Source organism: Stenella coeruleoalba, assembly GCF_951394435.1.
Source record: "Stenella coeruleoalba genome assembly, chromosome: 14".
Classification (NCBI taxonomy): Eukaryota; Metazoa; Chordata; class Mammalia; order Artiodactyla; family Delphinidae; genus Stenella; species Stenella coeruleoalba.
In genome coordinates this window covers 47732784-47749146 of record NC_137160.1, presented here as the reverse complement: position 1 = coordinate 47749146, position 16363 = coordinate 47732784, and the positions used below count along the sequence as shown (strand labels likewise).

The following is a 16363-nucleotide window of genomic DNA, read 5'->3' as shown; positions in this document are numbered from 1 at the left end:
TACTTAACTGGAAGATGTAGTCTCAGATCTAGTTCTATATATTTAACTTGTTCTATATTTTTACTTCAATAATACTAATTCAAGCACACCTTTTTGCATAATTATATTGTATAAAACAGTACTAATACCACATTTGGTCACAAGGCAATCATAAAACACAAATGCCTCTCAAAATATTTACATTACCATTGTAATACAGAATTAAAATTCTCATAGATTGCTCTTGAACCCCTGAGAAAAGGGTCATGTTTCCCAGAAGTCCCTATCTGAGAGCTACTACTCTTATACATTATTCTTTATTATTTTTTATCTTTATCCTTATTTTATATTATTTATTATTTTTTATCTTTATCTTTATTTTATATTATTCTTTTTTCCCACTTCCTTCCCAAGTGAAGGAGTGGAGAGTGGAGCAATAGTGATTCTTCTTGTTATATTCATGTTTGCATTGAGGTTTTCCTTATCACTGATGTAGCGTGAGGGCATTTGGTCTTTCTCTTGGCTACTTATGGCCCCTATTCCTTATCCCTCCAAATTGTGAGATTCATGGGAGAGCTTTCAGGATTTTTTCTACTTGACTTTCTATACTACTTCTCCTACCACCAGCACTGGTACTACCCATTCTATAAGGAATTCACATGTATTTCCAGCATCTTCTTTCATTTGGGTTAAATTTTTTCTTTATTGAGATAGTACTTCTTTAGGTGTACTGTATGAGATTAGGACACTCACGTAGTTTCAGCATTGGTGGTGTATTCTTCTAGTTTATACCTATTTGTCTTTGCTTTGAGTTTGGGAAATGAACTTCCCGTAAGCCTATACCTATGCATCTATTTTCTTAGAAGTCTCCTTTTCTCATTTTTATTGAAGGTTAAGGAAAAGCCTTTCTCCATAAGTCATATGTTAGAATAATTTGATTTTAGTGTTAAAACTGACAACTCGTTATGTTTTTTTAATGACTCAACAGGTTGGAATTCGAGGTGCTGATATAGTTGTGCTTGGGGTCGAAAAAAAATCTGTTGCCAAGCTTCAAGATGAAAGAATTGTGAGGAAAATTTGTGCCCTTGATGACCATGTCTGCATGGCTTTTGCAGGTACTTAGGGACCTACAATAATGATAGAGTATCTTGGTGTAGTAGGGTAACAGTTGGCCCCTCTGTAGCTGTTATGCAATATTTATACAACATATAGAGCTAAACTCCATTTCTTATTAAACATAAACAGTATGCCTTATATTTTTTGGGAAATCACAACTCTAAACCAGTATTTCTGATAATGAGCTTTAATAAAACATAAATGTTAAAAGAAATATATTACCTTAATTATAACTTTAGGTAGCTGTTTTCTTTTTAAACTTTTTACTTTGAAATAATTATACTTAGGAAGTTACAAAACAACACAGGGAAGTCCCCTTTACCCAGTTTCCTCCAAAGGTAACATCTTTAAAAACCAGTAAATTGACATTGGTACAAGCCACAGAGCTTATCCAGATTTCACCAGCTCTGTGTGCATTCATTTGCGTGCATTTGTGTGTGTGTGTGTGTGTGTGTGTGTGCGTGTGCGTGTGCGTGTGTGTGTGTAGGTTTAATAGATTTAACATGCGTACATTCATGTAGCCATCACCAAAATCAAGATATACAACTCTTTGGTCATCACAGGGCTACATCATGCTATTCCTTCTTCTTGTGTCTGACATCTGGCAACTACTAATCTATTCTCTATCTGTGTAATTTTGCATGAGAATGTTGTATGAATAAAATCACATGGTATATAACCTTTTCATATTGGCTTTTCTTGTTCAGCATAATTCCCTTGCAGTTCATCCAAGTTATTGCATATATCATTACTCCATTGCTTTTTATTGCCAAATAGTATTCCATGGTACGAGATATACCACACTTTGCTAACAACTCACCAATTAAAGGACATTTGGATTATTTCCAATTTTTGCCTATTACAAATAAAGCTGGTGTGAACATTCATGTACAGGTTTTTGCGTTTTCATTTTTCTGGGATAAATGCTTGAGCACAGTTGCTGGGTCATATAATAATGCATGTTTAGTTTAATAAAAGACTGCCAAATTGTTTTCCAGAGAGGCTGTACTATTTTGCATTCTTGCTCACAACGTATGAATGATTCATTTTCTCTGCATCCTCATTAGCATTTGTGTTGTTACTATTTTTTATTTTAGACATTTGTATAGGTGTGTCGTGAAATCTCTTGTTGGATTTAATTTGCATTTGCCTCATAGCTAATGATGTTGAACATATTTTCTTGTGTTTATTTGCCACTGTATAGCAAACAAGACATGTTTCTTGTCTTTTTTTTCTTTTTGCTCCTTTTCCAATTGTTTTTTTTTCAAAACCAAACTTTTGTATTGAAGTTTAAAAACTTTATTGAGCAAAAAATAGCCTTTACCTTACTATCTTATAAAAGGAATCATTTTGCCACAGAACAAGTCTGAATACATTTTAAAAGGTTGAAATCATACAAAGTATTTTTTCTGACCAAAATTGAATAAAACTAGAAATCAAGAGCAGAAGAAAAATGGAAAAATCCACAATATGTGGAAATTAAAGAGTACACCTAAAAAACCCCATGAATCAAAGAAGAAATCACAAGAGAAATTAGAGGATCTCTTGAGACAAATGAAAATGAAAACACAACATACAAAACTTACGGGATGCAGCCAAAGGATTGCTAAGAGGAAAATTTATAGCTATAAATGCTTACATTAAAAAAAAGAGGGCTTCCCTGGTGGCGCAGTGGTTGAGAGTCCGCCTGCCAATGCAGGGGACACGGGTTTGTGCCCTGGTCCGGGAGGATCCCACATGTCGCGGAGCGGCTGGGCCCGTGAGCCACGGCCACTGAGCCTGCGCGTCTGGAGCCTGTGCTCTGCAACGGGAGAGGCCACAACAGTGAGAGGCCCGCGTACCGCAAAAAAAAAAGAAAGATTTCAATTTAGCAATCTTTTACATTAAGAACTAGTAAAAGAAGAACAAACTATAAACCCAAAGCCAGCAGAAGGAAGGAAATAATAAAGATTAGAGCAGAGATATGTAAAATAGAGAATAGAAAAACAATAGAGAAAAAGCAATGGACCCGAGATTTGGTTCTTTGAAAAGATCAACATTATGATAGTATTTTCAAGTTAAAGTTGTATAAATTTAAAAGCAACGGACTGAGGACTCATTTCTTCTATAGGTTGCCTATTTATAAAGAAAGCGAAATTGCAATTTTCAATGTATCTTTAAATAGAAGTGGTTCTCTTTTTCCTAGCCATTTAGTATTGATTTGTATAATTGCTAGTTCTTATGTTAAAATCAGACACATATACACAACTATGTTACTTGTATGGTTTGACAAATTTATCACTTATTTTTTTCCTTGAAGTAGTTACATTACTACTTTCTAAGTATGATACTTTTATTTTTCTGTAGTTTTGGACCATGTTTACGATGTAAAGGGGAAAACGGTACTTCAAAATCTCCTTTCTGATCATATTTTTAAGTTGAGTGAAGCTTTTAGTCTATAGGGTAGGATAAGTCAATCTGTTCCCATTTCTTTCTCTCAGATAACCTTTGCAAAGAGAAGAGAATCAGTTTCTCTTCTTTAACTGAGTATCTGATTATAATTCACACCCTACTCATGAATGTTAGAGTGTTAACAGCGGCATATTCTGACAACGTCTTCATTGTTGGTTACTGTTAAGTATCTTCAGGAGCTGACAGTTCTTCCAGGTTTGTAGAAACACATTTTGAAGTGGTGTGGAAGGGAAACAAGAGCCTGCGACTGCAGAAGACTGATGGTTATGTGGGAAAAGGCTGTTTCAGAGATTTTGTGAAAGAATTTTTTGGGCAATATGATATTAAGAGAGTGGAGAAAGAAAGAAAATGGTGATGGAAAGGTCAAATGCCAAAAAAGTCTGTAGTAGAAATGTTTGTAATTATTAGAATACATTTTAAGTTTTTGGTCAGTTTGTTTTTCTTTTGATAGGAACACCTTCTATCTCCTTATTAGAAGTGTTGAGAATTCATCACATGATGTTTTGGTATGACAAAAGCAAGATGCAGTTTTTTTTTTTCTTTCTTTCTCTCTCTTTTTTGGCCACATGTTTTGTGGGATCTTAGTTCCCCGACCAGGGATTGAACCCGGGCCATCGGCAGTGGAAGCACAGAGTCCTAACCACTGGACCACCAGGGAATTCCCTTCTTTTTGTTTTAACATTCCTGATTTTCAAACCCCTAATCTTAGACAAAAAGCTGAGAAGTGACATGTCACAGTTATACTGAATGCAGATTGAATTCTGTTTGATAATGAAGTAATACTCATTGTTTTCATAAGAAGAAATCCAGCTTACTTCATGGTTTAGGTAATAAGTATCTTGGTTCTGGAATTAGGATAGACCATCAACCTTTGAACAATCTGCCACTGATACCTTCTCAAAAAAGTTTTAAAACCTAATAATCAAACCAGCTACAGTTAAGTCCCCTACATATGAACCTTCGAGTTGAGAACTTTCAAAGATGCAAACGGGTCTTCACATGTCCAATCACATAAGTTAGTTCACGTGTCTGGCGTACATTGTCATGTGCATGCATCCTCTACAAGTGGTTGTGCTTTTATATACTTTACAGTACTGTATAGAGTACAGTAGTACAGTGTCTTTATTTCAAGCCCAGGATATCTGGAAGCAAGGGTAAAAGCAGCAGTGATGTAGCTGGTACTGCTGAAGAACTGAAGAGATTCTCAATGCAGGAAATGACAAGGGGATTTTCTTTATTTGACAAGGCGCTGTTAGTTTTTGAGGACAGGACCTGAACATAGAATGGTACATGAAAGTTGCAGCAGCCATTCAGAATGCAGTCCAGTGCTACCGTGTCATCTATGACGAGAAAAAAAGAGCTACTACCCAGACATCACTGGATCGTTTTTTCAAGCATGTAGATACAATTGAACCCAGCAAGGAACCAGAACCTGTGCCATCAACGTCAGGCGTGAGTGAAATTGCAGCTTGCCCTCCGTCTCCTATTGCTGACGATCCTTCAGCTCTACCATCCCCCCACCTCCTCTCCCTCCTCCAGTCAGTAACTCTTCTTGCCTGTTCACTTGATGGCAGCCCCTGTATGCCAGCTGTTGTACTGTACTACTGTACTTTTCAAGGTACTGTACTGGAAGATTAAAAATGTTTTCTTTATTTTTAGTGTTTGTTTCTTATGTATTATTTGTGTGAAAAGTATTATAAACCTATTACAGTACAGTACTATGTAGCCAATTGTGTTCGTTGGGTACCTAGGCTAACTTTGTTGGACTTAGGAACAAATTGGACTTATGAATGCACTTTCGGAACAGAACTCGTTCGTATGTAGGGGACTTACTGTCCTGTGAATTAAACCGTTTTGATCTTTGGGAAATAGGTGACTTAACATTAGTGTTTAAACATTATTCCTTAAAATAATTTTCTTTAAAAAGTAAATAAGAATGGATCAGGGCTTCCCTGGTGGCGCAGTGGTTGAGAGTCCGCCTGCCGATGCAGGGGACGCGGGTTCGTGCCCCGGTCCGGGAAGATCCCACATAACGCGGAACGGCTGGGCCCGTGAGCCATGGCCGCTGAGCCTGCGCGTCCGGAGCCTGTGCTCCGCAACGGGAGAGGCCACAACAGTGAGAGGCCCGCGTACCACAAAAAAAAAAAAAAAAAAAAAAAAAAAAAAAACACATATATTGGAAAAAACAAAGGATGTTACAAGAAAAATATCATGGTGGCCAAAACCCTTTTGACAAGAAAAAATGCCATCCTTTTTTTTGTAATGTATCAACTACTTTTATAGGACTGACTGCTGATGCAAGAGTAGTAATAAACAGAGCTCGTGTGGAGTGCCAGAGTCATAAGCTTACAGTTGAGGACCCAGTCACTGTAGAATATATAACTCGCTTCATAGCAACCTTAAAGCAGGTAAGCCAGTATTCCAACAGATTTCTTCAAGTTTTCTTCTTTTCCATCATTATGGGTCCTGTCATGGGAATACTACAGTCACTCCAACCATTTAGTCTATTAAAACATGCTAAATTCCTTATTATTTCTCACACTTAACTTCAAACTCACATTCTTATTCCAGTGGAGTGGATTGATTTGATATCAGAAATCTCAATCAATGTCAATTCTGAGAATTATATTAAATTTTAAAAAACGAGTAACCTTTTAAGGAGATTTCTACAGTTGTACAGATTTCTACATCAGAGATGTAGCAGTAAAACACATGCTTTAAAGTTTTCCAAAGAAATACCCATGATTGTTTCACCTACAAAGCTAAACACAACTGATCAGGTTTAGATATGACTTCTTCTGAGTCCATGTGTAGAAACATGATTTTACATTTAGTATAATCATGATGTATACAAGTATTGTTTCATTTATTATCATTTTCTTTGTTCTTTAAATATGGCAACATCTCCTTATACTTACCATCCTTATGAACTATATAGTACTGTTTCTAGTTACTATCTGGTAATTATTTAGGTTGTTTCCAGTTTCTTTCCTTTTCTCCTTTTCCCTCTCTCTCTCTCTCTCTCTCTCTCTCTCTGCCTTTCTCTCTGTCTCTCTCTCAATTTGCTGCTTTAATAACATTACTCTATCTTTGTCACAGCTTTTGTTTTTCTTTTTTGAATTATATTGTTAAATTAATTTTCAGTATGGAATTACTAGATTAGAGATTGTAATTAGTTTTAAGACTCTTGTTATACGTAGCTAAATTGCTTTCTAAAAAGATTGAACAAATTTTTATTGTACAACTAGCAATGCATAAATACATCCCTGAAGAATCATCAGCATTGGGTTTTTCATTTTTCTTTTATTTTGCAAATAAGTATAACATAGTACTGTAATAGTTGTTTTAATTTGTATTTTATAATTAGTAGTAAGGTCAATTTTTTTCCACATGTTGGTATGCTATTTTCATTTCTCCCAGTGTAAACTATCTTTCCTTTTGACAGGCACTCTAGTAGTTAAGAATGTACTCCCAGGAGCCAGAATTTTGGGATTTAAATCCTGGCTTTGCTACTTCCTAGTTAATGCCTTGGGAAAACTATTTAGCCTGTTTTGCCTCAATTTTCTTATTTATAAAATGAATGTTACAATAATGTTTGTTGAATTACAGTATGGATTAAATGATTTAGTACATTTTAATGCATTTAGAATACTTCCTGGCATGGATTTTACCATTTGTCTACACAGATTTTTTAATAGGTTCTATATATTCTAGATAATAAAGTTTTAGATTACATAAATTTTTTTTTAATTTAATTCATGTTTCAAGAAAGTTCAACATTTTTATATTGTTCTGTTTTTCTTTTTTCTTTGCTTTGATTTCCCAGTAGTTAAAAGGTACTCACCAAAAAACAAGGTGCGGAACATTGTATATACAAGGCTCCCAAATGTGGATTTTAGGTTTTCTTTTGGAAATACAAAAGCTATTATGCGTGGAACATTTATAGAAATATACATTGTGAATCTGTAACAGTGGGGTTGCTACTGAGGAGGAGGCTGAGGCTCTGGGACAAAAGAGTTATCCCCATGTACACCTTTTGTTCTTTTAAATTATTTTAAGTTGTGCATATGTTACTTTTTCATTAAAAAGTGGTTGATTAGGACTTCCCTTGAGGTCCAGTGGTTACAACTCCACGCTTCCAGTGCGGGGGGCGTGGGTTTGATCCTTGGTGGGGGAACTAAGTTCCCACATGCAGCACGGTGCAGCCAATACAAAACAAAACAAAAAAAGTGGTTAATTAAGCAAATAAGGTAAAAGTTTCTCTCCTCTAAAGTATATTTACAAAACATCTACTTCATACCTAGGTGTGAACTAGGAACATTAGGATATACAGAGAAAAAAGACAAACCCTATTCTTTAAGAGTTTATATTGTGGACTTCCCTGGTGGTGCAGTGGTTAAGAATCTGCCTGCCAGTGCAGGGGACATGGGTTCGATCCCTCATCCAGGAAGATCCCACATGCTGCCGAGCAACTAAGCCCGTGCGCCACAACTACTGAGCCTGCGTGCCACAACTACTAAAGCCCACGTGCCTAGAGCCTGTACTCCGCAACAAGAAAGGCCACCATAATGAGAAGCCCATGCACCGCAAAGAAGAGTAGCCACTGCTCACCACAGCTAGAGAAAGACCGTGCCTCAACGAAGACCCAACGCAGCCAAAAATAAAAATAAATAAATTTATAAAAAATAAAAGTATGTTATTAAAAAAAAGAGTTTATGTTTTAACTCACTATTTGCATTCAAAATTTAAAGTGGTTTGGAATTCCCTGGCTGTCCAGTGGTTAGGACTCCATGCTTCCACTGCAGGGGGCCCGGGTTCAATCCCTGGTCTGGGAACTAAGATCCCACAAGCCATGAAGCCAAAAAAAAACCCCAAAAAACCCCGAAACTTAAAGTGGCCTATAAATATAGATATAATACAATTAAAATTTAAAAACAGATATGTAGACAAGTCCAAGAAGAAAGCTAGTATAAAGCTATCTCAAGCCATAGAGTTATATACAGTTCCTACAGTTGCCTACAAATGTAGTCCTGAGTTTTCTGCCAGGGCTGCCTCTCTGCACAACTTCTGTGGATGCCAGTCTCAGAATTAGTGTGAATTCCACTCCCTAGAGCACAAATTCAGAAAGTTCCTGGCACTAAAGTAAAAAGAAATACCATTGGTTTCCAGTGCCCCACTGTCAGTCAGGAAAAAACATATTTTTTCTTCAAGAGAAACAGAGGTTCCTTGTCTTGGTACTGAAAGAAGTGTCTTAGTTGGGTTTTTATATAGAGATAACTTGGTATAGTGAACAGAATATACTTGATACTAATAGTATCAAGTAAGAATACTTGATAATAACAAAGTGTCCCTCAAAGTAAACCAAGGACATGCTTCCAAAGCACAGCTCATTGAAATCAGCTTTATTGGGAACCAAAATGGTATGACATGCACAGTTCTCTGAAGTAAGAAAAAAGCTTAAAGTCTAGTTATGTTACCAAACTTACATAAGGCAAGGAGAAAACAAATTTAAGACCATACATAAGAAACTTACGATTTTATTTTACATATCGTGTACATTTATTTCTTAAAATTTCATCATGGATTGTGGTTAGTACAAAAAAAGGAAGAGGATCTTGAAATTATACACAATAGGAATTAATGAAGATCATATTATCAGGAATACTTTACTATTGGAATTTGTTATTTGATAAGTAATAGTGTTGTCCTTTCTTTAAAAGGCCTCATATAGAAAGTAGTCATGAAAACATTTTATTTTTCAGAAATATACTCAAAGCAATGGACGAAGACCTTTTGGTATTTCTGCCTTAATTGTAGGTTTTGACAATGATGGTATCCCAAGATTATATCAGACTGATCCCTCTGGTACTTATCATGCTTGGAAGGTGAGTCATGAATTTGTTAATGTATTTTAGAATTTGAGTAGGTGCTTTATCGCTTTCAGGCATGACAACAAATTATGTTGTACTAAAATATTGATGGTAGTATAAACTTTATGTAACAATTTAGCTAGTCAGAAACTATGATGGGTTTTGATGGATAAAGAAACACTTTGGTTTATTAATCACAGGATCTTTACTTTTGAAAAATGTGACAAACCAAATGTATATAAATGACAAATTAAGATAAATACCCAGTTTCTTTTCATCATTCATTCCTCCGTATTAGTAGGATGCTTGCTTTGAGTAGAAATAGTCTTTTTGTTTTCAGTAAAGAATTAAATGAGCTTTTAAATCTCATGGTGAAATCTTTAATATATCCTCTATTCTAGGAGAGTCAAAGCACCCCAAACTATGAATCTATACCTATGTGTCAGTACCTGGCAGTTGTATCCACATAATTCCTGGAACATAGTTTGTTTTCCAGATAAGTTGTTACTCTTGTTTTAGTACCCAACTGCTAACTTTGTTTAATGGTAAACTCAAATCTAATACAAAAGTCTAGGGCTTAGGGAAACTAGTGACAGCTTGCAGAAGTGAATTTTTGTATATTCTCATATATAAGAATAAGACTATATACTATAGAGTCTAAGTGATTTTGACTTTATTAAAAGTTTAAACACTCAGGCTTTAAATAATTTTATAGAGAGCTTATTTTACTGTTCTTAAGGGCCAAATAAATTCATGGGAAATACTGCCTTGGTCTTTAAACCTGTATTAACTAAAGGATTTGATTTTAGCTTACCATACTCATAAGACGGTTATGAGTTAACCAGGCCAATAAAACAGTGGATTATATTCTTGCCACAAAGATCTGAATACTTGCGTTATTAACTGCACATCTTAAAAAGCTATCTGGACAATCTAATTGGTAACCAGAAACTATGAATTTACCTGATGCAAATGCCAGACTTTTTTTCTGCCGGTTAGAAATCTTTTACAGGTACTAGATTTCATGTGCCTCTCAAATCTATGCCCTAAACATTTTATTACACTCAATCTTTCTCTAAATATTTTGAAGTCTGCCATCTTCTGTTTACATTTATCATTACATCCTGACCTTTAATTTCAATATCATAACAATTTCCAAGTTTACATAATTTTCTATTTTAATTTGGTTGCTCCCTGGGGGTTATATAGAGAAGCATTTTTATTTCATTTCAAGGTCAGTCAGGAAAATTATGGAAATTTTTTTAATTGTTGGGGATTTCGTTTATCACTCAGGTCTGAAACTGCTGCTGTGGTACTGCAAGGCCACGTGGTGGAGGTGGGGAGGGTGTGAACAGCGTGAGCATGTGCACACACACAGCTACACCCCGTTATCATCATTTTACTGATTTTACATGTTGTACTTTCTTATAAGATTTTGGTTGAAGGAAGCATTATGCAGCTTAAAAAAATCATCAATAACAAAAAAGTCGTGGAAACTTTAATTTTACGTATTTGGTAAGTAAGACTCAGGAGTTAAGTGATTTTTTTTTTTTTTAAAGTTCACTAGTTAATAGCAAAACTGGAGTTAGAACTCAGGGTCTTCTGCTTGTTAGTCCAGTATTCTGTCCACTACTTCATGCTACTTCCCTAGGCCAAAGGATTCTCTATACATTTTATATAAATTCTGATATTCAGTCTTTAAAGGTGGAGTAAAATCTTCGGTTTTATTTTTATTTGTTGGGGGGGGGCGCGCTATGGCACTTTAAACACAAGATCAAGTTTTTTTGTTTGTTTGATTCTATGTTTTGTTTTTTTACTCTGACCTACTATACCACGTAGCCTGACAGGATGGTATAGAGGACTTGAGAACACAGCTCTGGTACCATGAGATGACAACACTGCAGTACTAGGTTGTAGTCTTACAGCGTACACATAGAGGACATGTGAAATAGATACTAGAGATTTTTGCTTATTAGAGTAACATGATCTGATTTATATTTTTAAAGTATCTCTCTTTTTTTTTTTTTTTTGCGGTACGCGGGCCTCTCACTGTTGTGGCCTCTCCCGTTGCGGAGCACAGGCTCCGGACGCGCAGGCTCAGCGGCCATGGCTCACAGGCCCAGCTGCTCCACAGCATGTGGGATCCTCCCAGACCGGGGCACGAACCCGTGTCCCCTGCATCCGCAAGCAGACTCTCAACCGCTGCGCCACCAGGGAAACCCTAAAAGTATCTCTTTTATTGAGAACAGATTGTAGGGTAGAAGCAGGCAAATAAGTTAGGGGACTCTTAATAATAATTCAGGCAAGACCAGATTTAGATCAGGGGCAGTGGCCGGTGAAAGGTGGGGATAGATCCAGTCTATTCTGTAAAGGAGGAGAACCCAGAAAGCAATATCCTGGATCCTAAGTGAAAACAGTATTCTAAGAAGAGTTGATCAGCTGAGTCAGTGCCACTGATGGATCAAGTAAGAAGAGGACATGAAATGATTGAATTTGGTAACAGGCAAGTCATTGGTGACTTTGGCAAGGACAGCTTGGATGGAGCGATGGTGAAGAGCTTATAAGGCCAAGTGTTTTGCTGTTGTAGGTAACACTTTAAAACAGGAACAACGTTAATATGTTGTATATTTCAGAGCAGTGTTTCTCAAAGTGTATTTCTTTTGATGTTAATAGGTGTAATGTAAACAAGCTCTTTAAAGTTAATTAACTTTGAGAGATGTTTTTCTAAAGAAATGTAATAAATTTTATTACGTTCTGCATCTTCTAAAAGGCATTATAAATATTCTAGAAGCAGCTAAAGTAGTAGTCTCCAAGATTACTTGAATTTGGAACCCTTTTATCATAAATCCTCTCTCCACTCTGGTATTCTTTGGAAAATATTTTAAAGGCCATTTAACCATCATTTTTAGGAAGTATATTAGGAAGTGCTTTGGGGATCAGCATTTGTTGAAGGGAAGGGAACCAGATTAGGCCAAGGGAAAAGTTGGACTGCAGTGCAATCTCAATAAAGGCCTCATCAATCCCATGGGAAGCCCTGGATCTGGGGTAGCTCTTCAAAGTTGTTCCAAGTTGGGGTGAGGGGACTGGACATTAATAGCTCTTCATCAATCAGTCATTGGACTTGGGCCAACCCCAGATAGTACAAGACCTTAGATGAGGCAGCTCTTGTTAACAAAGGCACCTCTCAAAGAAAGTTAAGAGCTGAGGGCTGTGTGCCATTGGCACTTCCAGCAACTGTAGGAATAAGGCTTTCATTTCTGAAGGGAGGTGGGGCAGTATGTCACAGGATCTACTCAAAGGTGTATTCGTGAGTTATTGTTCTTGGCTCCTAACAACAGAGATGCGATGATTCTTCACACAGAAGGATTTATTTCTCCCACATAATGAGAAGGTTGAAATAGGCAGTTGCTGGTGTTTGTCTCTTTTATTATCTTAGTCTTTTCTCATGCTCTCAAGGTAGTTACTAGACCTCGAGCCAACATGTCTGCATTACAGGCAGCAAGGATTACTAGAAGTTTCACCCAGTTACTTCCACTTGTATATACCTTTTGGTAACAGAGGGTAGGACATGACATTTTTCAGCAGGCACATTGCCTAGAGTTCAGTTACAAAGGAAGAATGGACATTGGGGTTGGCAGCTCATATTGTTTGCCACAGAAAATCATCATTAATCTGGATAGGCAGGCAGGGAAAACACTGCAAACCCATCAGAGTCTGTTGAAGTGAGCTGGAGTGGGTGATCGGGTTGCAGGGAGGGTAGGGGCATGAGTGTGGCAAGAAGCAGCTAGATTTTAGGAAACCAGTCAAATAGGTTAAGAGTTAAAGAATTTTGACATCAGCAATCGGAAGAGGTGGACAGGAACGTCACCAGGAATTTACAAGGTGACTTTTAAAGGCTCAGTGAGATTTTTGGACAAACCACTACCTTATGTACTTCCTCTCTGGGCAGCAACCAATTAGTTAACCAAAATAAACTAGAAGCTGATAAACTCCAAAGTCATACCAGGCTGAAGGCTTTACCTTTGATCTTAATGAAATTTCAAGGCCACAAAATCTGATTTAAAATTTCACAGCTATTTAGTTTAATCTTCTGAAATATAAAGGTATCAAAAAAGTTCTGTCAAGTAGCAGAATTATATACTCATGTAGTACAAAAGGTGTGTTTTCATTCTCACTTCCTAAAAGACTCCTTTGAGATCTCTTTCCAGTAATCATAATACCTACCAGTTGGAACTGAGACATCCCCCATTTCGTGCCAGAATCCTTCAGTGAAAGGATGGGCCTTTCTGCTGGTTCTTTTCTCTCTCTAGAGACATCACAGCAAGGGGCATGTGGCAGCATGGGGTACAGAGTTCAAAGCTTGGATTGGTGATTCCGTCTACTTGGTTTCAAAGCTCAGATCTTCTGCTTACCCGCTATATGATCTTGGGCAAGATTACTTAAGCCAGTGGTTCACAATGGGGGTGATTTTGTCCCATCTAAGGGACATTTGGCAATATCTAGAGACACATTTGGTTGTCACAGCTGAGGCCGGGGTGCTGCTGGCATCTAGTGGATAAAGGCTGCTAAACATCCTACAGTGCACAGGACAGCCCTCACAAGGGCAGAGCTATGCAGCCCAGGATGCCAACAGCGCTGAGGTTGAGAAGGCTCTTTTAACCCTGTATGAATTAGAGTAGTAACAGTTCCTATTTAATTGTTTTTGTGATGGTTAAGATGAGATAATCCATGTAAAATGCTTAACATAGTGCCTGGCACATTAAGTGCTCTGTTAATATAAATTACTGTTATCATCATCATTATCATTACTATTACTGGATATTGAGACTAAATGGAAAGAACATGCCATATACTACTTGTAGTCATGCAGCCAGGAAAATGCATTTACCTCTTCCCTTCATTTGATGAAAATTTCTAAAGAACAAAGAAAAATGGGGCATGGAACAGAAGCAGCCTTTCTTGCTTATAGTCAAAGGATAATGAATCAGTAATTAGTATACTTAGCTAAGTTCTAAGAAAATGATGCACAGTCCTATCCACAGAAACAACTTTCTTCTTCACAGTGATGTCCTTTTTTTTCTTTTCTTCTTTTTTCATCATATTGCAAAGTTATGTCTCCTTTCCTCTTCACATCTTTTCGAGTTTCAACTCTTTTAATCTTTTCTGACTACTAAGGACTTGGGAGCCATTAAGGAAATAGAAAGCACTGGCCAGGAAAGCATTGGTATATTTGAAAGTCAGGCATGCCATCACCACAGATTATTCATATAGTAATCAGATGAGCTGTTGAAATGTTTGCTAAATCTTTGAACCTACAATCTTCATTTAGTAATTATGCTAAGAAATATTGGAGTAAGCTCTAAACCTCACTTAGTAACCATAAGTTCATTCATATTGCAGTGATATTAATAATTATCTTCTATCTTTCAAGGCAAATGCAATAGGTCGAAGTGCTAAAACTGTCCGAGAATTTCTAGAAAAGAATTACACAGAAGATACTATAGCAAACGACAGTGAAGCTATCAAATTAGCAATAAGAGCTTTGCTGGAAGTAAGTGATCTAATAAAGCATATACAGAAAAGCATGTTTTTTCCCCTCATTCAGTCGCCTTTTAAAACAGAGACTTTCCTGAAGTAATTCTAAAATTGCACTTGTTTTACATTAGGTTGTCCAATCTGGTGGAAAAAACATTGAACTTGCTATAATAGGAAGAAAGCAACCTTTGAAGGTAAGTCATTAACCAAAGAGGAAAAAATATCTGTAGTATAAAGTATTTTGACAAAATTTAATATGTTGTTGACACCTGTGAATCTTTTATTATAAGCCTGAAACATCCATTAGCATCCACTGACACTATGATGACTTCTGTTTTGTTTCTGTAGCCTAATAGTCACTAATTTGTACATGCTTATTACACAAGCAGTTATCTATTCCTAGCCCTCTGGGAAGACCTAGATGTGCTGAGATCTATATATAGGCCTACCCCATTTAGTATATGTTCTTATAAGTAGGAACCCCTACTGAGTCAGTCCTATATAGGGTCAGTGTAGCATATTCCTTACAAAGATTCATTCCTGGCACCATACAGAGAACAGTTACTCTTCCTGTCTTTACATCTTCTGAAATCAAGATTAGCTTCTAGCCAGTGTCATTCTGCTGCCATTTATATAATTGTTGGCCCTCTAGGCTTCTAACACAATGTTATCCTTCATTATGTCAAAAAACCACCCTTGGGCTTACCTGGTGGCACAGTGGTTGAGAGTCCGCCTGCCAATGCAGGGGACGCGGGTTCGTGTCCCGGTCTGGGAGGATCCCACGTGCCGCGGAGCGGCTGGGCCCGTGAGCCATGGCTGCTGAGCCTGCGCGTCCGGAACCTGTGCTCCGCAACGGGAGAGGCCACAAAAGTGAGAGGCCCGCGTACCGCAAAAAAAAACACAACAAAAAAAACCCCCACCCTTTCTTGATTGCCTACTGGTTTTTATCTATTTTCTCTACTTTTCATTTATGAGTGCCTTGAGCTTATGTAAGACTTGCATTTTAATATCTAGTGTGATAATCTTTCCATATTTCTTTATGGCAAGTCTAGCATTATTATTTGTACACCTTTTGTCAGCCACTATGTGTTAAAACTGGTAGACTGCAAAATAAAGTATTCAGAACGCTGTGATAAATTGTTCCAAATATTGTGATAGAGGACTCATTGGCTAAAGAACATTTGAAATGTGGTTCACTATTGTTCATTAGGTAGAGCTTCACACTGCTAACTAGCTGTCCTTTAGCTGAGAGTATACAAAAGCACTTGCATGGGAAACTATATGAAAAGTGCGCTAAAAAGGATTATTTTACATATAACTTTTGTTTTAAAGAAAATATTTCAAGGGGAAATAATGTTAAAATCAGTGCTGTGTGGAGTAGTGGTTTTTGCTTTTGTTTTTGTTTTCTTGAC

At 36.9% G+C, this 16363-nt stretch overlaps 1 protein-coding gene across 2 annotated transcripts in view; it reads left to right on the top strand.

The window, feature by feature from the left end:
• Positions 1-16363, top strand: part of PSMA8 (proteasome 20S subunit alpha 8) — a 31441-nt gene that overhangs the window by 13706 nt on the left and 1372 nt on the right. The window contains exons 2-6 of one of the 2 annotated variants that reach the window (XM_079942765.1): positions 968-1094; positions 5854-5954; positions 9309-9431; positions 14848-14967; positions 15083-15145. In XM_079942765.1, the coding sequence (XP_079798891.1) occupies positions 968-1094; positions 5854-5954; positions 9309-9431; positions 14848-14967; positions 15083-15145 (534 nt within the window). Of the gene's footprint in view, positions 1-967; positions 1095-5829; positions 5955-9308; positions 9432-14847; positions 14968-15082; positions 15146-16363 lie in introns of both variants that reach the window. The other variant, XM_079942764.1, reaches the window with a different exon arrangement.